Source organism: Cibotium barometz, chromosome 52 (assembly GCF_041138505.1).
Source record: "Cibotium barometz isolate CiBa-2024 chromosome 52, ASM4113850v1, whole genome shotgun sequence".
Classification (NCBI taxonomy): domain Eukaryota; kingdom Viridiplantae; phylum Streptophyta; class Polypodiopsida; order Cyatheales; family Cibotiaceae; genus Cibotium; species Cibotium barometz.
The window spans coordinates 18707642-18732323 of NC_141097.1; the positions used below are offsets into that span (position 1 = coordinate 18707642).

General features: G+C 45.3%; 2 protein-coding genes across 9 annotated transcripts in view; one reads left to right on the forward strand and one right to left on the reverse strand.

Annotated features, from left to right (window-relative positions):
- LOC147608907 (RPM1-interacting protein 4-like) overlaps positions 1-24682 on the forward strand; it is a 43526-nt gene that overhangs the window by 2141 nt on the left and 16703 nt on the right. The window lies entirely within an intron of this gene.
- LOC147608908 (uncharacterized) lies at positions 155-24409 on the reverse strand. The gene is made up of 7 exons (XM_086788278.1): positions 22319-24409; positions 21426-21641; positions 20870-21170; positions 14870-15847; positions 6680-6741; positions 2453-2530; positions 155-298 (listed from the first exon to the last, which is right to left on the reverse strand). Exons 1-7 carry the CDS (start codon positions 24407-24409, stop codon positions 155-157), a joined length of 3870 nt encoding a protein of 1289 aa, XP_086644404.1.

The window sequence follows — 24682 nt, forward strand, 5'->3', positions numbered from 1 at the left end:
TATGAGAAGTGAGCATTGCATTGATGATGAATAGAAATACATCATCATTTAGAGACTATAATGAAAAAGCACAGCATATGGAATATAATGTTCCATGAACAATGCCTATTCAACATTTTCTGAATCATTAGAGCTGATTGTGTGAGGTTCTATATCATCCTGTGTCTCCTCCCATCCGATAAAAGGTTGTGACTTTGAAATCTCCCAATGCAATCTCCTGCAACTTCAAATGAGCATTCACCTCCACAAGGTCGTCGCTTGTTGCACTCCAAGACGGTTCCTCTTCACACATGCTATGCTGCCATAAGAGTTGTATAGATGCTCAACAGTTTCATCTGTGGCTCAGAACTCGAATGGCAAGATGCAGCAATTTAGGGACCCTTGATCCAGTCCTCCCACCATGCTACTGATGCACGTTAAAATCTATCTGATTGAGCATCCAAGCTGACAAACAAGCCTTCTTTTATCTTGTAGGCTGAAATTCAGTCCTTTATTATCCTATAGGCTACGCCTCTCTGGTTCCAATATGAGCTGTTTAATAACTTTCTCCCATTTAGGTGCCACTTCAGGATCCTTATATTGCTTCCTATACTGAAATTTTGGATCCAACAAGTATGCAGAAGCTTGCAAAAGTCTAACATGCTTGCCATCGAGAGGTAGCTAGCTCCCATAAGGTCTCCTTCCTCTTTTCATTATGCTCCAACTTCATAACTTTCTCGACCGTTTTATCCATCAGCCCCATTCACCATGCTTATCATAAATACATTTGGCTCTATAACAATAATATTATGGTAAATGTCACCCCAAAAAGTAATGTCTATGCATTGTGTGTAGACCAATATTCCTTTAGAATGCCGTTCAAGTTTCAAGTCCTCCACTCCTCCAAAACCACAAGTTGCATAATTGCATGTTGTTGGAAGTAGGGTTGCAGGAATGTGTGCGTGTGCATGCAGTGGAGAAGCTCAAGGGAGCATACAATGAGATGATAGATAGATAATGAATGTTTGTTGTACAAAGATGAAAAGTATGCAGTATACCCCAAGATGGGTGTATACTAGCACATGGAGCAAAATCTCCTAAAGAGGGAAAAAGTGCCTCGGTTGTTCCTAGTATGTTCACACACCACTACCAAACAAATCCCCTCCTTGGAGTGATGATGTGAACAAGGAGTGAGCTGGCACTAAAAGTACAAAGATGTGCCAGGCTCTTTGAACTATGAGAGGGAGCCTTGTGAGAATATGTAAATATGAAGCGAAGAAAATAGAGATCACATAAGAGAGAGTGGACAGCCAAGAGAGTGTTGGAAGGTTGACGATTTCGAGTGTGTGATCTATTGCTAGAAGGTGCCTTGGATTATCCCATAAGTGGAAGCATGGGAAGTTGAAGCGCCATATATAGGGTGTGGTGGCACCTTGTCATAGTCATCTCCTCCGGCTGGTGTTTTGGGAGTTAGCTCGCTGGGAGATGGGAGCCCGGTGGAGGGATGCTGCAGTGCCCCTTGGGGGTGTTCGTGGAGCTCGATGGTGATACGTCTCCTATGTGCGTTAGTCTTCCGCTGCGCATTTTGACATGGTATCAGAGCCCGGGTGTGTGGTTCTAGGCGGCTCAGGCGTGTGTGGTCCTGGACGACCTCCTCGCGCCTCGGTGGCTTGCGGAGCTCGAATCGAGGGAGGGTGTTGGAAGGTTGGCGATTTCGAGCGTGTGATCTATGGCTAGAAGGTGCCTTGGATTATCCCATAAGTGGAAGCATGGGAAGTTGAAGCGCCATATATAGGGTGTGGTGGCACCTTGTCATAGTCATCTCCTCCGGCTGGTGTTTTGGGAGGCAGCTCACCGGGAGATGGGAGCCCGGTGGAGGGATGCTGCAGTGCCCGTTGGGGGTGTTCGTGGAGCTCGATGGTGATGCGTCTCCTACGCTTCCGTTGCGCAATCTGACAGAGAGATCCAACACTTGAGCCATAAACTGAAATGTATTGAATCAATATGAAGGCACAATGACCACGCTTATATACATCTCATGGAGAGCAGTCGGCCAGTTGCAAATGACACACGATTGTAGCAAGAGATATAAATGCCTAAAAATAAGCTATAAAATAGTGGAAAAAATCCCTAATGACATCATATAAATATTTCGATAAAAAGGGCATTAAAATGGATTAAAAGAGAGCTACTAAAGCCAAAGTACATAAAGGTGGAAGATTACCTAAAGCAAGGGGAACGGAAGGACTATGAAATGGAAGTCGCGAGGAAAAGGTTTACTGAAGAGAACATCAAGGTTGTCCTAAGAAGGACAATACTCCAGTGTTATGATGCTGTTGGCGACTAGATCACGAACGAAGTGAAAGTGGACCTTAATGTGTTTGGTCTTACCATGAAAGGATGAAGTTCGAGTCTACGCCAAGGCACTTTGGCTATCCGTAATAAGAATATAGATTGGAGAATCCGAGAGTACATCAAGATTGCTCATGAACTCACAGTAGGTATCTAGATAAGCACGGTACTCAGCCTCAATATTCTGCTTCCTGGATCTCTAGGAAACAAGACCAAAACCAAGAGTGAAGCAATAACCAGAAGTGGATCGTGGAGTATCATGATCACCTACCCAATCAGCATTAGAGTATCCAACAAGCTTAGTGCCTCCTGAGAGACTGAGAGAGAGAGAGAGAGAGAGAGAGAGAGAGAGAGAGAGAGAGAGGGAGGGAGGGAGGGAGGGAGGGAGAAGAGGACATAATATTGGGTCCCGAATACCCTCTTTAGGGCCCCCACCACGAATGGTGTCTTTGCTTTATTAGAATGATGTAAATCTGAAAATAAAGATTGGTTCTTGACCTGCACTTCTTCACCTTGATTGAGCACCTTCCCCTTGGTTGTCCTGGCCCTTGGAACGTAGCAACCATTGTGAATAATGAGATGAAAAGACTAATTTCTGGCTTGGGTATTTATACCCTTTTCAGAAGCAAGTCGGCTTGTTCTATTTCCCTTCCACGACCTGTTACCAGGCTTTAGCAATAATATGCTATTAAAACCATCGTTTTCACACTGCAATACCTTGGCCACCTTGTGCATGTTGTTAGGCAGCGCCTAGGCCTGGCCGATTAAGTGTTGGGGTAGCCTATTGGCTTGGCCGACTGGGTGCTGAGCAACACCCAGGCCTGGCTGCTTGGTTGGGCTGGCCTATGGGCCAATTGACTGCCTGGCCAAGCCCTCTTGGGCTAGCCGACAGCGTGCCCAGTCCCTTCCCGGTGCCGGTGGGCAAGTCCTAGGGCCTGCCTAGCCCCTCTTAGGTAGCCTAAGCCCACCCAAAGCCCAATGCAAGAGTCTTAAGGCTTTCTCCTGGGGTAGCTCTATGGGTTGGACCCCATCCTACATGCTTCTACAGACAAAGCCCACCCAAAGCCCAATGCAAGAGTCTTAAGGCTTTCTCCTGGGGTAGCTCTATGGGTTGGACCCCATCCTACATGCTTCTACAGACACTTGGTGTCCAGTCACAAACCCAACACGCAGATCATCTAACATCATTCGAGAGGAAGACTCATAGTACGGACTAGCACTGCTTCATGTGCAGGACAATGCACACCTTACCTCGGACGTGTAGAGTGGAACCTTGGTTGACTTGTCTCGAACTGGGTTCACATGGGACTAGTTTCCACTCGAGGTCCTGCACCTTCTTGTTCAAATATGTCTTTGTGGCATCCAAGTGCGGGATGCACGTGACACTCGGCTATGCATAAATCTACTCAATAGTGAGACCCCATACTGAATATCAAACTTAGTGTTACATAAGAAGATAAGGTATTCAACATCTTCTTGATACATGCTGGCATCAAAAGGGTCGCTTGCATCTTCAAGACTAAGTCACAAACCAGGTTCCATAGGCGTAGTGACAAGTTTGCAGTCTCCAAGATTGAACCTCTTCAACCATACATCTATATATTGTATCTACCGCATAACAGTGCCATCATTACGTTGCCAAAACTCAATGCCCAAATAATAGTGTAACGGGCCAAGATATGACATTTTAAAAGACCTCTGTAAATGAGCTGTAAAAGCTGAAATATGAGCATCATCAGGGCTTGTGAGTAGTATGTTATCAATGTATAGCACGATGACCAAAAATTCATCTTTAGTCCTCTTAATGTAGAGGGTACTATACAAAGCTTTTTTCAATCTGCACACTTTTGATTGCCAACCTTTCTGAACAAAACTACGAGGTTGAGATACGTAGACCTCCTCATGCAAATCTCCATTCAAAAAGGCAGTTTTGATATCCAATTGGCAGACATTCCAACCTTTATGTGTTGCTAATGCAATGATACTCACATGGTAGTCATACAACATGTGGGTACAAAGGTCTCACCATAGTTAATACCTGTTTTTGGTGCATAACCTTGTGCAAATCGTCTTAGATATATTTGACACTCTTCTTCCATTATTCAATGGAGGACACATTGATGTAGAGCATTTGGGTACTCAAAGGAATGCTGAAAATCAGCCCACATAGGCTAAAAATGAGCATGTTATTCAGCCCACAGATCAGCCTATTAACGAGGCAAATGTGGATGATGCAGTTGATGAGGAAAGAAGGGAAATCGAGGAGACAAAATGTATGTAAAATGACTAGTATAAACACTACGTGATAGGGCCACTCCTTTGCCTACCAGAACATATGCAGGTTCTCATCACAAATCTCATGTTGACGTAGGTCATGCTCTTATTGCCAATTTATGTAATGAAGAGGAACCTGCCTCCTTTGATGAAGCAAAGAAATCAGAACAATGGATTAGTGCTATGCAAGCTGAATACGATGCTTTACTAAAAAATGATACTTGGAAGTTGTCTAATTTGTCCCATGGCAAGAGGGCCATTGGCACGAAATGGGTTTACAAGCTTAAACGTAAAGTTGATGGTAGAGCGTGATTGTTCCAACATTTGTAGGAGTGAGAAAAACATTACCAACTCCTTTTACATGATATGAGGAGTTGTTTGCACATGTAACAGAGTTTCTTTGCGGAGCAGATTCAAGTGATGAGAACAAATTGCGATGAGAAGTAATATGCTTACTAGCACCACTGTCAAAATACCAGACATGTATATCTATAACAACCATGCATACATTCTTCTACGAAGAGTTAAAACCACATTGCACAATGAAAGCCCAATCATTGCATGCATAGTTTTCAGATTCGTTGTTTTTTGCATTAGATGCTGACGCATCAGCTACAGCCATACGTGAGTCTTTCTTTTTCTCCTTCTCTAGCCGCTCATTAATGTAGTGACCAGGTTTCCTGCAATAGTTACATTTGCCCTTTTTCTTTAACTTGTCGCCTTTCTTGTCTGCACGCATGTCTGATGAGATTGATTTTGGCTTGTAACTACCTTGAAGAAAGGATTTGTCTTTGCCTCTTTGTTGACTGGCAACAAAAGTCTGATCTCCTGTACGTATGATAGATTTGTTTTGCTTGGATTGCTCTTCTTACAAGAGCACATAAACCAACTTCTGAAAGTTTAAGGCAACATTTTATCAGGAGTCTGATGTAGAAGCAAAACTTTGATACGAGTCTGTACTATGTAGCACATTTAAGACAGTAGGCACCAATGAACTCTCAGGATATACTTCATCAATACTAGCCAATTGCTTCTTAAAATCCTTGATTTTTGTAAGGAAACTATCCATGGAGTCTTCCTCGTATGCTCTGACTCTAATTGCTCGCGTTGATAAGAACACGTGCTTTATTACGTACGTGGTACAATGATGCATGTGCATCCCAAGCATGTTTAGTAGTCTTGCACGACTGAATTTGAGGAATAATACTCCTCTTGATTGACAAAGCAAGCAATGCATGTGCCTGCTCATCTCTTCCATCCCACTTTGTTTGTTCTTGCGTAGGAGGTATGCTATTCTGTGGTAACGTACCACGTGAAACTGAGTTTGTGTCTGTAAATGTGTCTTTTGCAGCATGTTCATCAGAGGAACCATGACGTTTCTTAGTACCAATCATAACATTTCATAGCCCTTTGGCTACCAATACATGCCGCATCATATAGGACCATAACGGGTAGTTGGTCTCGTCAAGCTTATCCTCAGTGGATAAAATCCGAGATACATCAGTGTCTATGATTTCTAATAATATCCAAGCAACTGATGATACTTTTACGTGTATCTGCACACCTGTATTGTAGTAGATCTGACAATACTACTCGAGAATCCGATGAAGAATAGTGCAAATCTGGACACTAAAGATGCTTGCAAACAACTGAAAACCGTGCGAACGGCTCCCAAAACGTGCTTGGAATGAAAATTTGACCGTTAAATAGTAGTACAAAGTACTACACACTTCACGACCCTTCTCCCAAAAGGGCTCCTTGGTCTGGTTCAAGAAGATAGGCGACTTGGGGTAAAGGGAAGGCAGCAACAAGAGGGGCGAGGAGCGTATGCGCTGATACCAAATGTTAGAAACAGGTTGCAGGAATGCATGCACACACATAGACACACATAAATGGAGAAGCTCAGGGGAGCACACAATGAGATGATAGATAGATAATCAATGTGTGCTATACACAGATGATAAGTATACGCCAAGATGGGTGTATACTGCCACAGGGGAAAAAACCTCCTAAAGAGGAAAAAAGTATCTAGGTTGGTCATTGTGTATACCAAATATGGCTACACATGACTCACCTCATGCAAGCTTTGCAACATTAAGTTGTAGCAAATCTCGTCTTTGAATTCTTCAATAACTCCTTTTGGGCAAACTTGCGATACACAAGCAAAATGTAATGGTGGTTGGTGATGAAACCTAAAATCCCTTTGCCACCCTCAATGAATGAAGAGACCCAATCAAGCTTCCCAATATCTTTCTAAAGATTGTTTAGACAATGGGCCATGAAAGTTGTGAAGAAGATATAAGTATATTTGTCAAACAACTTGTATCTTGTAGCTTTATTAGAACTTTCACCATCTCTAATGAATTGCAAAACATGTTGGGGACTATCAAGGTCTCCATAGACCTAACCAAGGATTATTTGACATAGAACCACGTAGGGCTAGGGTTAAACCCATATACTTGAGAAACCCTACCAGGGGTTTCGTAGTCTCGGTGTCGTACGCATCGCGTCACCGGGAAGAATTGTGGTTAGTGACTCTCCACTGCAAGCCTAAGGTATGATTGCCGCAAGCCTGCCAAGCCCAGATGACCCCAACGTGGTGTCCCATACCACCAAGCCGAGCCACTCGCTCGCAACTCCATGGTCCTAAGGTCTTGCATGCCTTGGCAACTCTCTTGTCCATCGTGTGGATACCTCTTAATAACTCATAAGTGCTCCCAAGGTCACTTATATAGCAATAACCAAGCTATTATTGGCCTTTGCTTTATTTATAAGCTTTCTTGCTTTATTCTAGCTATAACTAGCCTCTTGCTATTATTTATTGATCCTCAATGTAAAGCCCCCCTTATGACCACGTGATACACAAGCTAAACACACAAGGTTAGTACCATATAGAAGGGTGCAGGCTAACTCACCTCCCATGAAACCGATCCCGTCAAGTGGGAAAGACTCCGTTGGACACCCACACGCGTAATAGCACAACTTAATATCACAATTTGAAATGGACAACTAAACAATAACTTGAAATTGAAATGAAATGAAATGAGATAAATGGACACCAGCACTGGGGCCGGAACGGGCCGACCCCCCCCTCAATATATGATATATTTATTGGGAGTATTTAACAAATACAATGCTCCATGGGTTCCAAGAACCAGATGATGTCCATGTACAAATGAATACAGTACCAAACAAAAAGGCTCGAAGTAGAAATTCGAAGTAGAGCGACCACTTGACTGGTCCAGTCTCTATGGTCCTGTGCTTTCACTGGACTCCGCGGAGAGCGCCCCACTGGTGTTCCAAGACCACGCACAAACAGGCGCTCTCGTACTAACGCCTGGCTCTCCCGATCTCAGCACCTTTGGCCCGTGGTTCTCCAAAAGCTTGGACTACCCGGCACCGAACGGGTGTTGCCGTGGAGATAGTCCCTTATCAGATTTATCACAAAGTACTTTACTTAAATCTGAAAATTCACTTACTTGTAGCCTGTAGGTTGCAGATTGAAGACCAATACCTGAGGTATTTGTGTGTGTAGCTACTTGAAGAAAGAAAACACCGCCTATGGAAAGGAGGTATAACCACCTACCGAGGAGATCAGCCACCTGCTGTGTAGGTCACAGCCACCTTCTTGTGGAGGAAGGAAAAGGTGTAGTAGCCGCCTATGGATAGATTGAACAGTCCACTGGAGATGGAGAAGCAGCCGCCAGTTTGCAGAGTATAGCCGCCAGCCGCCTAGATGTAGGAACACAACAGCTGGAGAATGAATACACAGACGCCTTCAGTGTGGTTGGCAGTAAAGCCTGTAAGGCTGCCTGACTGGAGGCGCGCACACAGCCTTTGTGGTCGCCTGGCTGGAGAAGTATACACAGCAGCCTGGGTGAGTATGCGCAGCCTGTGGAGATGCATTTGCCTGAGAGAGAGCTTGCGCAGCAGTACAGTAGTCGCCTGAGTGAGTATGGGAGATGCAGCCGCCTGATAGAGAGCACAGCCGCCTGTGAGAGGAAAGGGGCGCGTGGTTGCTGTACACAGACACTTGGCTGCAGCCTGCACAGCCGCCTACTGTGCAGTGGGCAGCCTACTGGAGGACTGGCGCAGCCACCTGATGATGGGGCGCAGCTCTTGCCGGTGATGGCCCACAACTGCCTGCAAGGAAAAAAGGCAGCACAGCCTGCAGTTTGGAGATGGAGCATGCGCAGCAGTTCAATAGCCGCCTGGGAGCAGAAGCGCAGAGATGGTTGCCGGATTGATGATGAAAACGATCGCCGGTATAGATGGTGGAAACGTTCGCTGATGTCTACGATGGAGATGAAGGCTTCTTTTTATAAAAATTAGAGTGGAGTAAAACCATAGTGTTGGCTGGCTCCCCACGTTTGCATGTGGGCGGCCAGTTCCATGGGGGTGTGGGTAGGTGACCATGCACCCACCCCCACACACACACAAGTCAAGTGTGGCTCCCCACCTTGGCCCCTAAGTGGGTGCCCAAAGGGGTTGCCCACTTTTAAGTGTGAACAAATAACCTTATAAAATGAAAGGTTAGAAATTAAACTATTAAACCAACATGTGCAATATACTTACCACCTGTTCACATGCACCAAAACTCGTCAAAAGACAGAGCAAACTTCACGACTCACTGGCAGGCGTCCCCGCTCAGTAAGTGACACGTCAAGCAGGCAAACACAAAAATACAAGTCATGCGAAAATAGTTTCAAACATGCAAAACATGAGTGCATGTGCAAATAGTATCATGGACATATCTCCCATTCATGGAACAAGTACAAAATATCTGTCGGCACAAAAATGGCACGACGTAAAACATAAATCCTGGTTTTCCTATGGAGTGACAGTCCCATAGGTAAGACACAGTTCCAGGCACGAGCCTCCCTATGGTGTGACAGTCCCATAGGCAAGACACGGCACGAATACTGGCTCTTCCATGGCGTGACAATCCCATGGGTCGAACACAGTCCAAGTCATACACGGGTGGCACCAGTCTGGCTCCTGTCCATACGACACCATCCTGCTAACACACGGGTGGCACCAATCTGGCTCCCGTCCATGTCAGCAAAATATTGGCCTCTTCACATGGGACACCGGCCTGGCCTCAAGTGAACGAGACACAAAAACTAGAGATGGACCAAATGGTCGGCCAATTGGTGACATCCCCCCGGGCTTCTAAAGAGTTGTCCTCAACTGAGAAGCCTCAAGATATGCCTGCAACAACTGTGGGTAATCAACAAAATAGTCCTCATTTACCCACTTGGCATCAATAGGCAAATAATTCTTAAACTTCACAAGGTATCTCCTGGAAAGCTTTCCTGCAGGTAGCTTTCTCTCCTTGTGAAAAACAATTTGTTCTGGCTGGAGGATCTCCTCAAGCTCTTCAATCTCTGGCGGATCTTCTGTGACAGGCTCATCAGGATCTTTCCCCACATATTTCCGAAAGACTCACATGAAAAGCATTGTGAATCTTCCAGTGACTAGGTAAAGCAAGCCTGTAGGACACTTCATTGATCTTCTGAATCACCTTGAAGGGTCCATAATAGCGAGGAGAAAGCTTAGGATATGATCCTTCTCGTCCTGGCCTCTTCCGAAGCCTAGCCTTCTCAAATTTCAGCAAAACCCAATCACCTTCTTTGACTTGCATGTCTCTTCTATGCTTGTCAGCAGCCATTTTATGCTTATCTTGTGACCTTGCAATGGCTGTCCGTACCTGACCAAAGGCTACATCCAAGTCACAAACATATTCATCAGCTGCAAAAAATCTCATCCTTTGTACGAAGGATGAGTGGCAATACCACTCTGCCATAGATAATCTCAAACGGAGCCTTTCCCGTGGAGGCATGGATTGTATTGTTGTAGGCAAACTCAACAAGTGGAAGATACTTCTCCCATGCAGTCTTTTGATCTGCCACATAACACTTCAATAAATCCAACACGGCTGAATTTGCAGCTTCACTTTGGCCATCCGTTTGGGGATGATAAGCTGATGAAAACTCAAGTTTAGTACCCATATTATCAAATAAAGCCCTCCAAAAGAGGCTTGTAGTCCTGGGATCTCTATCCCCAACAATGGATTTAGGCATACCATGATGCTTGAAAATATTAGCAAGAAAAAGCTTTTACCATATGATCAGCTTTAATGGTTTTCTTGACGGGCAAGAAATGAGCTTGCTTGCTAAACCTGTCCACAATGGTCCAAATAGCATCATTCCCATGCTGGGATCTAGGCAAATCCATAATAAAATCCATAGTAATACTTTCCCAAGGTTGCGAGGGAATAGGCAATGGCTGAAGCAAACCTGGAGGTTTTTGCCTGTCAAATTTCACCTTTTGGCAAGTAATACATGCATGTACATAAGCCTCAATGTCTTTACGCATGCTTGGCCAAAAGAAATATCTATGAATCATGCGTGTAGTAGGCATGATACCTCTATGACCAGCATAAGGTGGAGCGTGACATTCCTCCATAACCTTTGGACGCAAATCCTTCACCACACATAGGCAATTATCCTTCATAAGATAACCCTCGTTGATAACATAAGAGGCATGTGAATGACCAGCCATCAAATCAGTCCATATATGGCAAAAATCAGCACCCAAATGATACAAATCTCGCATAGCAGATAAGTCTCCATGAGAGGCCACTGAGACTGCAGCTACATAAGGCCTCCTGGATAGTGCATCGGCCACCACATTTTTCTTTCCTGGAGTATGCACAATCTGAAAATGAAACATGGAAAGAAAGTTTGCAGTGTGTGTGTTCATATTTCTGGACGACATCATTCTCACTGCTTCTCTGAAAGCTTTGTTTGAGATAGAAAATATCTCAAGCTTTGATGATCTGTCTTGACTACAAATTCAGCCCCAAGAAGATAATGTTTCCAAATCTTTAAGGCATGAATTATAGCCAAGAGCTCTTTCTCATAGATATCCATATGAAGCTCAGCATCATGCAAACGACGGCTCTCGTATGCAACTGCATGCCCTTCTTGATTTAGGACAGCTCCTATGCAATCACAACTAGCATCACATTCAACTACGAATGACTTGTGCAAGTCAGGAACAATCAATACTGGACCACATATAATGGCATGCTTGAGCTGCAAGAAAGCATCCTGTTCTTTTGAAGTCCATTTGAAAGTGGTTTTCTTCTTTGTGAGATCATGTAGAGGAGTGGCTATCATGGCGAAATGCCGTATGAAACGCCTATAATACGAACATAATCCCAGAAAACTACGTACTTGATGTACGTTTTGCAATTCGGGCCAATTCCGAATGGTTTCTATTTTTGCAGGTGTCACGACCTTGTGTTTTTCTCTGGACAAGATGCAGATGTGCACGGGGACATGGTGGACAGTGTGAATGGCATCAGGTGGGAGTGAAGATGGAGGCCCATGTGTGGATAACCCCATGTGTGAAAGGGGGCAAAGGAATTTTAACTTAAAAGGTTTTAAAAACCTTTAAAGTAATTTTTAATGCCATTTATGAAGAAAACGTGGCCCATAAGCTATTTTGGGGCCACGTGTGCTTTTTGGGAAAGAGGAGGGACTGGCAGGTAGTAGGCGCCTATCTCTTGTGGACGTGTACTTTTTGCAAGAGCACTCTAGCTCCCCCTGTTTGTTTTCCTTTTCTAGGTCCTCAATGGTGTTGAAGTGTTTTATGTGCAAATGTTTGTTCCACCGCCCTTTGGTTTCTGAAGGCCGGTTTACAAGGTTCCGTTTGCCGGGACACATAATCGACTTTCTCAAGGAGGCGAGTCCGTGGTTGCTTTGGTCGGGACAATCGCCAACTTTCCTAAGGGGGCGAGCTCGTGGTTGTCTCATGAGAGTCACATCAAAAGCTTCAACATGAGGAAAGTGAAAAGGAAGTGCAGGACACAGTACAGGATTTTGTGTCTTTGCCTATATGAGGTGAAGAGCAAGAGCTGAAGATGAAGCTCAGGAGAAAAGACACCAAGGACAAGAAGTAGTCGGCCAGGAACAAGAAGCAGTTGAAGTGTTATGGTGCAGGAGATGCGTTGAAGGCTATGGCTTTCGACAGTTTGTCACCGGTGGTATCTTCATAGAGGCTTCATGGGTTCGGAAGACAGTTTCTTTCTATGTTTAGCAGTGGTGATCTACTATGCTTCATCGAGGACTTGTGCTTATCACTTGGGTGGAGTGCAAGCAGGCTTTGGGTGCGTGAGGATGTATCAGATGAGGCTCAGATGGAAGTGGAGGAACTTGATGAGGTTCTTATTCCTGAGCATATACTGGCACATAAGGAAAGAAAGGTACAGGGTAAAGTTTCCCGTCGCTATCTTGTGGAGTTCAAGAGCTGTTCACTGATAGATACGAAGTGGATGGAGGAGGTTCACTGATGGATGCGAAGTGGATGGAGGAGGGTGACTTAGCAGATTCACCTCAGGAGTTGCAGCTTTATCTTGATGCCTATGAGTTGGAGTCGACTCTTGTTACGGCTCATTCAGGTTCAGCAGAGCATAGGTCTGGAGCATTGCCTGATGCTCAAGAGGGGGGTAGCACCTCCGCTCCCTTGTTACAGACAGGCTCAGTTGTCATCTAGGAGTCGCTTGGTGACATCTTTGTATTCACCTGAAGGTACTGCGGCTGACAGTACATCTGCTTATGGGACTTCTATGATCTTGTGTTCTAGACACATGAGGTGATGGTTGAGTATGGTTCACAGTCGCGCGCACCTGGAACTCTAACTGCAACTATGGATAACTCTATGGAGGACATAAGTCTTGCGAGCAGTCCTAGAGTTGGTTTGGTTTATGGAAATATGGATCGAACTCTGTTTGTGCATGTATGCATACACTTTTTGAGGTAGAGGTATTTTTGTATTTTGGTGCCATTGGATCCTGGTACCATTGAGAATACATTGGGAAATACTCTGCATTGTGTCATCTGCTGCATGTATGTTGGTATGATACATCACGTGCTTTATTATGTCATGGATGCACCATTGGGTGTAACTCCTGCGGGATGGCCATGAGACATATGTGGGAAAGTGCCAGATGTAGTGTTTGGATGCATTGAGTGCTTGCATATGCTCATGTTTTACCTTCAGTCGTGGGTCCTGCGGGATGCCCATGGACGTAAGGCTTGCGAGCAGCCCTTAGACTGTTACTGTAGAGTAGGTAGAGCATTTTGACGAGCATATTGTTTGCGAATGCATATGCGTGTCATGCATATGTTTGTCATATGTAGAATGATGCATGGTTTTGTTTTTGGCTAACACAGGTAACGTGTTTCCATTTGGTTTTAGACTTTTGCTGTAGGTTCTGAAGGAACAAGCAAGAGGACAGTGTGGCTTATTGTGCAGGATGATTGTTCTATCATCCAGATGCATTGGAAGGCCATTGTTTTTGCCATATGGGGAGTCTTTGCTCATGAGATGCTTTACTGTGCCATTGAGTGCAATCGAGGACGCTTGCCATTTTTCAAGAGGGGGGTATGTCACGACCCTGTGTTTTTCTCTGGACAAGATGCAGATGTGCACGGGGACATGGTGGACAGTGTGAATGGCATCAGGTGGGAGTGAAGATGGAGGCCCATGTGTGGATAACCCCATGTGTGAAAGGGGGCAAAGGAATTTTAACTTAAAAGGTTTTAAAAACCTTTAAAGTAATTTTTAATGCCATTTATGAAGAAAACGTGGCCCATAAGCTATTTTGGGGCCACGTGTGCTTTTTGGGAAAGAGGAGGGGCTGGCAGGTAGTAGGCGCCTATCTCTTGTGGACATGTGTACTTTTTGCAGGAGCACTCTAGCTCTCCCTGTTTGTTTTCCTTTTCTAGGTCCTCAATGGTGTTGAAGTGTTTTATGTGCAAATGTTTGTTCCACCGCCCTTTGGTTTCTGAAGGCCGGTTTACAGCAGGATCCATTGTTACTCCATCTTTGGATACAATATGACCCAAATAATGAATCTCTGAAAGGAAGAACTCACTTTTCTTGGCATTAATGAAAAGTTTATGCTTCCGCAACTCTTCAAACACTGTGACCAAATGAGTTCTGTGTTTCTGCTTGTTCTTGGAGAAAACCAAGATATCATCAAAGAATACTCCTGTAAATTTGCGATGGGGTCAGAATATCCTATCCATCATACGATTAAACGTAGCAGGAGCATTGGTGAGACCAAAAGGCATTACCAAAAATTCATATAATCCGAAGGCTGTCCTGAATGCAGTTTTATGGACATCTTGTGGCACTACTCGTATTTGGTGATAACCACTCTTCAAATCAAGTCGGCTGAAACAAGCCGAACCATCAAGCTTATCCAAAATGTCATCAATACGCGGAATTGGGAATTTGTTCTTGATGGTAAGCTTGTATAAAGCTCTATAGTCCACACACATGCGGAAGGATCCGTCCTTCTTTTGAACAAGAAGCACAGGAGAGCAATAAGGTGAGGAACTGGGCTGAACCAAACCTTTCTCTAAAAGCTCATTTACCTGCTTCATGATCTCTTCTTGTTGTGCAGCACTCACTCGGTAAGCGGGTTTGTTAGGTGGAGAACTACCTGGCACAAGATCTATGCGATGATATTCAGGCCTTTGGGGAGGTAGTTCACCTGGCAACGAGTCAGCAAAACAGTCGTTGAATGCATGAAGAAAATTCAGCCTATCATTAGTCATAGCATCCACATTTTGATGATTTAGCACAAGGCTATTACGAACAAAAACCAAGTACGCAGAAAGACTCTTTTTCATTGCTTTATTAATTTGGATGTGTGATACAAGTGGGATGGAATCCCCTTCTTTGCCAGCATCAATAAAATGCATGCGGCCTTTATGCATAAAAGAAATCATATTGGTCTTGTACTCTTTGTGGGGCTCAAGCCTATGATGCCATGGCTTGCCCAACAATACATCACATCCATTTAGTGGAGCAACTAGGAAATGTTCATTATCAAGGTAGCCCTGGATATGTATGCGCAACTTTCCTATCAATGGGGTAACCTGCACCTCTTTTCCAACAAATGCAGCTGCGGCTTCAATCTGAGGTCCCATGTTCTCAACCTCAATATCCAATGCAGCTGCCGTTTGCATAGAGATGAAGTTATCGGTTGCACAGTCATCAAACATGAATAGGGCGGGCTGATCCTTGATTTGCTCCCAAGCCTTGCATACCATTCGCTCTTTTGCATCATGACTTGTATTTCCTTGCACATCAGGAATTGCATGTACATTAGCCTTGGTATGCTTGTCCCTCCTCATGCTTAGGTTTGCGGTCAGGGCACTGTCTAAACATGTGCTCTTTGCTACCATAAGAAAAACATTTTCTATCCTTGGCATATTGCTCTCTTTGCTCCGGAGTCAAGCCGAATTTGTTCTTCCTTGGGCCCTGATCTTTAGATGTGGTATTTTCAGCTTTACCACCCTTGTGGGTCTCCCGGAAGTTCTTTTTAGGTGGCTGTCCACCCTTTTGCAGATTTGGGACAGCCTTGTCTTTCCTCTTTGAACCACCTTGATCCTGCTTAATTTTGAGCACCAATTGCTCCGTAGCAAGAGCAGAAGCTGTGAGCTCTTGCAAAGTATGCTTCGGGTGCAATTCAATGCCCGAACGATATGCTGGTTGCAGTCCAGAGCGAAACTTCCTCTTTCTTTCATCCTCAATGATTTGCATAAAGGGAGTTACTTCCAGCAACAAAATTAAAACTCGTTGACATACTGTTGCACGCTTTCATTATCTCTTTGCTCCAGCCTGTCCCACTTTGGGTGAGAGTTTGCTCTGCATTTGGTGGCAAAAACTGAGCATAGAATCTATCCTTAAATTCCTTCCAGGTGCAAATGGGATCCTTGGTGGTCTTTTCAGTGATCCACCAATGAGCAGCGGTCCCTTTCAAAAACATGCTAGCATGGCGTACTTTTGACTTTTTAGTGAAGTCTTCATCACTAAAAGCAATGTCGAACTGTGCCACAAATGCTAACACTTTAGAAGCATCATGTTCTCCATGAAAAACATCAAACTTAACAGATTTGTCACCTGCTTAAATTCCTTGAGCTTTCTGGCATGAGGCTCATGGTCTTCTCTTTTTCTTTTCCCTTATCCAACGGGGCAGCCCTATCTGCATGGGCTCCATGGGCCGTCATAGAAGTTTCATGAGGCACGGTGGCATGTGCTCCACAAACTTGAAACTTAGATGCATGTGACTTTTCTGCATATGGCAATGTCTCTCCATGAGACAACTCAGAAGGCAAAATTCTTCTAGTGGCAGACCTGTCACCCTTACCATGGGATACATGTCTTGAATGCATGTGACCTTCATGCCCTCCATGAGCACTCATACATATACATGTCAGGCTTTGTGCCTTGTGGAGAAGATGCATGACGAGAGGTGACTGTCACCTCTTCCTTTTGCATAAAAGACCTCAACCTTTGAGATGCGGGATCTCCATGCTTCAGGCGAGGTGGATTTCTGAATTTCAGCTCTCCGTCGTCCCCCTCTTTGATATCATCTTTGCGGAGGAGGTAGGCAAGTGCCAACTCCCTTGGCTTCTTGCCCACTTCCCGTGCCATGGACTCAAAAGTTACATCTACCATTGCATCCGCTTTCCTAGCTTCAATGGCACTTTGCACATTGGGATCTTCATGCAAAAATTTTAACTCTTGCTCTTGTGCCTGCAAAAGTTTTCTCATATGTTCCATTTCAGCCCTCATTGCATCAGGCTCTTGTTCAAGCATGACTGTCTTTCCTCGAGACAGTTGACCCTTTGATTCACTATCATTAACCCTTTCAAGGGGCTTGTGCCTTCCTCGTAGAGCATCAGAACCACGAGAGACACTAGATGGACCCCTCGAATTAGGCACTTCCAAAGGGTTGCCTTGGCTGTCCATTGTGTTAAGTATGCTAGAAGCGGGGTGTCCAGTACACAGGTTTGTTTCCCCACTAGGAAGAGGGAAACAACCGTCCTCTGATACCAATGAAACCGATCCCGTCAAGTGGGAAAGACTCCGTTGGACACCCACACGCGTAATAGCACAACTTAATATCACAATTTGAAATGGACAACTTAATAACAACTTGAAATTGAAATGAAATGAAATGAGATAAATGGACACCAGCACTGGGGCCGGAACGGGCCGACCCCCCCTCAATATATGATATATTTATTGGGAGTATTTAACAAATACAATGCTCCATGGGTTCCAAGAACCAAATGATGTCCATGTACAAATGAATACAGTACCAAACAAAAAGGCTCGAAGTAGAAATTCGAAGTAGAGCGACCACTTGAGTGGTCCAGTCTCTATGGTCCTGTGCTTTCACTGGACTCCGCGGAGAGCGCCCCACTGGTGTTCCAAGACCACGCACAAACAGGCGCTCTCGTACTAACGCCTGGCTCTCCCGATCTCAGCACCTTTGGACCGTGGTTCTCCAAAAGCTTGGACTACCCGGCACCAAACGGGTGTTGCCGTGGAGATAGTCCCTTATCAGATTTATCACAAAGTACTTCTCTTAAATCTGAAAATTCACTTACTTGTAGGTTGCAGATTGAAGACCAATACCCGAGGTATTTGTGTGTGTAGCTACTTGAGTGGGACACCAAGATGTAGCCACTTGAAGAAAGAAAACACCGCCTATGGAAAGGAGGTATAACCACCTACCGAGGAGATCAGCCACCCGCTGTGTAGGTCACAGCCACCTTCTTGTGGAGGAAGGAAAAGGTGGAGTAGCCACCTATGGATAGATCGAACAGTCCTGATGGCGTGTCCGGAGCTATGGCCGGTGTAGGAGATTAGAGATAGGCTCTCTTTCTCTCTCTCTCTCTCTCTCTCTCTCTCTCTGTCTCTCTGGAGATGGAGAAGCAGCTGCCAGTTTGTAGAGTATAGCCGTCAGCCGCCTAGATGTAGGAACACAACAGCTGGAGAATGAATATACAGACGCCTTCAGTGGTTGGCAGTACAGCCTGTAAGGCTGCCTGACTGGAGGCGTGCACACAGCCTTTGTGGTCGCCTGGCTGGAGAAGTATACACAGCAGCCTGGGTGAGTACGCGCAGCCTGTGGAGATGTTGTTGCCTGAGAGAGAGCTTGCGCAGCAGTACAGTAGTCGCCTGGGTGAGTATGCGCAGCCTATGGAGATGCAGTCGCCTGATAGAGAGCACAGCCGCCTGTGAGAGGAAAGGGGCGCCTGGCTGTTGTACACAGACACCTGGCTGCAGCCTGCACAGCCGCCTACTGTGCAGTGGGCAGCCCACTGGAGGACTGGCGCAGCCACCTGATGATGGGACGCAGCTCTTGCTGGTGATGGCCCATAACTGCCTGCAAGGAAAAAAGGCAGCGCAGCCTGCAGTTTGGAGATGGAGCATGCGCAACAGTTCAATAGCCGCCTGGGAGCAGAAGCGCAGAGATGGTTGCCGGATTGAGGATGAAAACGATCGCCGGTATAGATGGTGGAAACGTTCGCTGATGTCTACGATGGAGGTGAAGGCTTCTTTTTATAAAAATTAGAGTGGAGTAAAACCATAGTGTTGGCTGGCTCCCCACGTTTGCATGTGGGCGGCCAATTCCATGGGGGTGTGGGTAGGTGACCATGCATGTGAGGATTATGTTGTTAATCCTGCATATTGTGTACTAATTACTACTTAAGTAATTATCTTAGAACAAGAACCTTCAGGAGAACACTTGAGACAAGATTGAATTGACTTGTTGTTATTAAACTGAGTACAATAGGTCTCTGATATAGGAGATGAAGAGACACATTTGAAGAGGCATGTCCTTTGATGAAAGGACATGACCTTAGACGAAAGGGTACAACTTTTAGGCTAAGGGATGTGTCCAGTCGATGTAGAGGCACAACCATTCACTAAGGGATACAACCATTCGTCGAAGAGATGTGGCTATTCGATGAAGAGGTACATCCTTTGACGAAGAGTCGCAACCAGTCGAGGGTAGGGGTTCCCTTTGGCTGGTAACTCTTTGCATCTGCAACAGTAATCAGCAATGAAGAGAGAATCTGATATATAAACACGTCACAATCGTGACATTCCCTCCCATTTAAAATAAAACCCATGTGTCAAATGATAGACATCCGTTTGTCGAAGAACTCCTGAAGAAGGTTAGGGTACTGCTGCATTTCTTCATCTGTTTGCCAAGTGGAATCAGACTCATCCAAGTCCATCCACTTCACAAGAAATTCTGTAGTCAACTTTCTTCTTGTTTCCTTCTGTCTTACGTCAAGTATTACTTCTGGAACAAGGATAATATGGTCATCTTCAATTTCTGGTGCATAAGAAGATAAGTCTGGAACAGGCGAATCTCCTTGAATATACTGTTTGAGCCAAGATATGTGAAAAGTCGGATGAATCTTTCCCCATGACGGTGGAAGTTCCAACTTGTAACTGACAGTTGAATTTTTCTTAAGTATCTTGAAAGACCCATAGAAGCGAGGTCGTAACTTTGGAAAAACTGACTTCACTGTTTTGTAGCGGTGAGGTGCCACATATAATAAGACCAAGTCTCCTTCTTGAAATTCTGCATGTCGACGATGCTTGTTGGCCTGTTTTTGATATTTTTGTTGCACATGGACCAATTTATCTCGAACTTGTACAAGCACATCTTGCATCTCCTGAACCAACTGATCTGCCAACGCCACTTTGTGTTGTAAAACAAAGTTTGTAGGCACAAGAGGAGTATGTCCATATGCTGCTTGAAATGGAGTTAATCCAATTGCTGAATGATGGGAGTTATTATAAGCAAATTCCACGAGTGGTAAATAATCTTCCCATGATGCTAGACGGAATTGAATGTAATGTCGAATCATTTCTTCCAAAATCTGATTGACTCTTTCAGTCTGTCCATCTGTTTGAGGATGATAGGCTGAACTGAATAACAAATTCGTGCCAAGAGATTTGAACAAAGACGTCCAAAAATGTCCAGTGAACTTTGGATCTCTGTCAGAGATGATGGTCTTTGGCAAACCATGCAATTTGAAGACATGTTGCACGAATAATGACGCCACGTCTGGGGCTGAAGCAGCTTTCTTGCAAGGAATGAAATGTGCCATTTTGGAAAATCGATCAACCACCACAAGAATCTGAGCATTGCCTTTGGATGAACGAGGCAAGGTGGTGATAAAATCCATACTGATACTTTCCCATCTCTCATTGGGAACTGGCAATGGTTGAAGTAACCCTTGAGGAAGTTGTCGAGAGGCTTTCATTGTTTGACATGAATGACAAGCTTTGACAAATTTGATAACATCTTGCTGCATCTGAGGCCAGAAGTATGTAGCAGACAAAAGTCGATATGTCTTGTTGATACCAGGGTGAGCAGCATAAGGGACTTCATGATGTTCTTGAATAAGAATCTTCCGCAATGAAGTATTGTGAGGCACACAAATGCGGTCAGAGAAGAACAGCAACTCATCTATGATAATATAGGCTACAAACATGTTCATTTCTGCAGGATTGGGATTAGAAGATTTGAGAGCACGGAACGCATCTCCAAAATCTCTATCCGTCAAATATTCATTTTTGAAACAAGCAGGGATTTCCATTTGCACATCTGTGATGGCAAAATTAATGGCTCGAGGCATGCGACTTAAGGCATCTGCAACCACATTCTGAAGACCAGGAACATACTGAATAATCATGTGGAAATTAGCCAAGAATTCAACCCATCTGCCTTGTCGAGAGTTCATAACAGGCTGAGTGAAAATATACGTCAGAGATTGATGATCTGTACGTACAACTGAATCTGCTCCAAGAAGATAATGTCTCCATGTTCGATAAGCATGTACGATTGCCAAAAACTCCTTATCATACACAGGATACCTGCTTTGAATGGCTGAAAACTTTCTGCTGTCAAAAGCAATGACACGATCATTCTGCATCAGAACTCCACCAGAGGCACGATCTGAGGCATCTGTCATTACATCAAAGGGCTGAGTGGGATCTGCAATGGCCAAGACCGGGGTTGTCGTCAAGGCATGCTTGAGATCATTGAAGGATTGCTCAGCTTCTGAAGACCACTGAAGTTTGTCCAGCTTTGTCAATTCTGTCAAAGGAGCAGCAATCTCCGAAAATCTATGCACCTTGTTGTGATAGAAATTAGCAAGTCCCAAGAAAGATCGAACATCTGAAATGGTGAGGGCAAAGGCCAATCCACAATCGCCTGAATCTTCTTAGGATCTACTGCAATCCCATTAGCAGAAATGATGTGACCAAGATATTCCACATGGTTTTTGAAAAATTCGCTCTTCTTTTTGTTGATGTACAGCACATTGTTGCGTAGTACTTCAAAAACTATCTGTAAATGCTCTTTGTGATCGACCATAGATCGGCTAAAAACCAGAATATCATCAAGGTAAACGATCACGAACTTATCCAAGTGTGGCCCAAAAATTTCATTCATCAGGGTCATGAAAGTGGCCGGGGCATTGGTTAACCCAAAAGGTATGACCAAGAATTCATAATGGCCATATTTTGTCCGAAAGGCTGTCTTGTATTCATCACCATTACGGATACGAATTTGATGATAGCCGGACTTTAAATCAATCTTGGAAAACACCTTAGCACCAAGCAGTTGGTCGAACAATTCATCGATGGGAGGTAAAGGAAATTTGTTCTTGATTGTCAGCTTGTTGAGAGCTCGGTAATCAATGCAAAGCCGCATTGATCCATCCTTCTTCTTGACAAGTAAAACCGGGGCTCCGAAGGGACTTTTGCTGGGACGGATGTGACCTTTGTCCAGCAACTCCTATAATTGCTTTTGTATCTCCTGAGATTCAGAGTAAGAAACACGGTAAGGAGCTCGGGTTGGAGGAGGTTGACCTGGGATAAGATCAATCGGGTGATCCACAGGACGACGAGGAGGCAATGTCGTCGGAAGATCATTCGGAAACAAATCCTGAAAAGGCTTGAAGAAGGGTTGCTCCAAGTAAGCAGTAGTTGATGACGAGGCTTGAGATTGCTCACTGGTTTCTGCTTCAATCTCCCGTAACATGACCAAGGATGTTGCACTGTCACGTTTGCGAACGAGACGTTTGACTTGCAGGGCAGAAACAATGGTGATGGGTTTGGCACTGAAAAGGCCATGAAGTTCCAGCTCTCGACCATTATGATATAATTGGATTGAATGGGAACGAAAGCTAATCACCGGATCATATCGATACAGCCAAGATTGTCCCAATATCATGTCATAATGTGACAACGGCATCACTGAAAAATTAAGGTGATCCTGGTAATCTTGAATCTGGAACTGGAGCTGTTGCACCTTTTGGTTACAATTAAGGAAGGAACCATCAGTAAGCTCCACTTGAAAAGCATCCACAAAATGTCGAGTCTGTAGGCGAAGCTTGTGAACCAAAGAAGTGCCCACAAAATTAGTGGAACAGCCACTGTCCACCAGCACATTGATGGGATGGTCGCCAATAAAGCCAAGAAGACTAAGGACCTGTTTGGAAAGATTCACCGGAGCAGGGTTGGTACTTTGGCCATTAAGCATCAGGGTACTGACAAACTCCGAAACGCGAACAGAACAAGCCATCTGTTTGTTCTTGTCTTTCACAGGAGGCGGGTCATGATCAACATGGTGACAACTGTCCACCTGAGAATTGCGCCGAGTGTTGGAGGGTTTAGGACGCTGAGGGCATTCATACCACCGGTGATCGCCAGAACAAATTGTGCAGAGGCCTGGGCGACTAGGTTGGGATGAAGGGGCAGTTGATGAAGAGGTTTGCTGTCCTGAAGAGGTTTCTCGCTTGAAATTGCGCCGATCATTGTTGCGACGGTCCTGTCGAGACCGATCTCGGTTTCTGCTGTTGCCAGAGGATTCGGTCTGAGAGGATCCTGCATTTGACGCGGAAGTTTGCCCGGAAAATCGCGGCCGGAAGGATTGTTGTCCAGAATATGGTCGCCGAGAGTTGGGTTGTCCAGAATTAGGACGCTGGGGTTGGCTAGTCCCATTGGATCGATTCCGTTGGAAGGAACGGGCGCCGGAGGAAAAGTTCCTGGGAGGACGCCGGTAATCACTGATGCGCTCGACATACGAGATTGCTTCATCCAGGGTGGCAGGATTATACTTATGGACTTCGTCTTGGATTGTGGGTTCAAGCCCGTCAATGAAGCTGTGAAGCTGGTCAGAGGGGCTGAGTGTCTCTATCTCCAGAGCCAATTTTTGAAACTCTGAGATGTACGCGGCCACGGAGCCAGTTTGACTCAGGCGGCGGAGAGAAGACCTGGCATGAAAATTCGCATTTGCAGGCTCAAAAGCCTTGCGAAGAGCACGCCGGAATTTATCCCACGTTGGAGTAGACTTGCCATCTGCAATCCTGCGTCGCCACCAGAGGAAGGCGGTATCCTTCAAGAGGGTACTGGCCAATGCTACTTTTTTGGTCTCGGGATCGTCCTCCGAAGTTACTGCATTGGCTTCCTCCAAAGAACTGGGCACTGGAGATAATGGAGTATAATCGGGGACAAAGATCTCGCAGTAAAATGTCACAGGAGGGCGCGTGGAGGAGACATTGCGTAAGCCATCCACACTGCACTCTGGAAGAAAGTGTGCCAACTGCGGGTACCGTGATAAAAAATACTCGAAATGAGTAAGATGCAGTGGCTTGCAGGTGAGGAAAATAGTCCAAATCGCCCAAGTGTCGGGTTCGGTCACATGCGGGCTGCTGACATGAATGCGGTACACCTGAGAGGCCGGGGATGCTGGGATAGGAGAGGCTGAAAGACTTGGAATCCACCCAACATCGGCGGGTAGTGGCACTGATTCCGGAGTGAGGGCACGAGGAGGGCTGTGTTCGGGAAGAACAGCCTCGGGGATCTCGTCGATGTAACTCAGGTAAGAGATGTGCATGTCGGGTTCCTCCGGGAAGTTATCCATGAAGCATGCACGTAGAGGGCGAGAGCACACAAGGTATGTGGTGTGGGCAAAGCCAGGAAAACCCACGAACAGCCAGGAAGAAGGGCGCCTATTCGCTGGAGAGAAGGAGGCGAGTAAGAACTAGGCGACATCCTGACAGCCGGGTGGTGGTTTCCGAGTCGCCCACGGTGGCTTGTTCACACCAACAAATCCCAAACGGGCGGCCAGCGCACGCCCAGCCGGTTACGCACGCCTGTTGGGTTTATT

Coding starts and splice junctions, on each gene's coding strand:
- LOC147608908 (XM_086788278.1), bottom strand. CDS start 24,409: ATGCACATCTCTTACCTGAGTTACATCGACGAGATCCCCGAGGCTGTT. Junction 6,742..14,869: donor CATTTTGGATAAGCTTGATG/GTTCGGCTTGTT, acceptor TTTGCCCAAAAG/GAGTTATTGAAGAATTCAAA. Junction 2,531..6,679: donor TGTTGCAAAGCTTGCATGAG/GTGAGTCATGTG, acceptor CTTGTTTCCTAG/AGATCCAGGAAGCAGAATAT.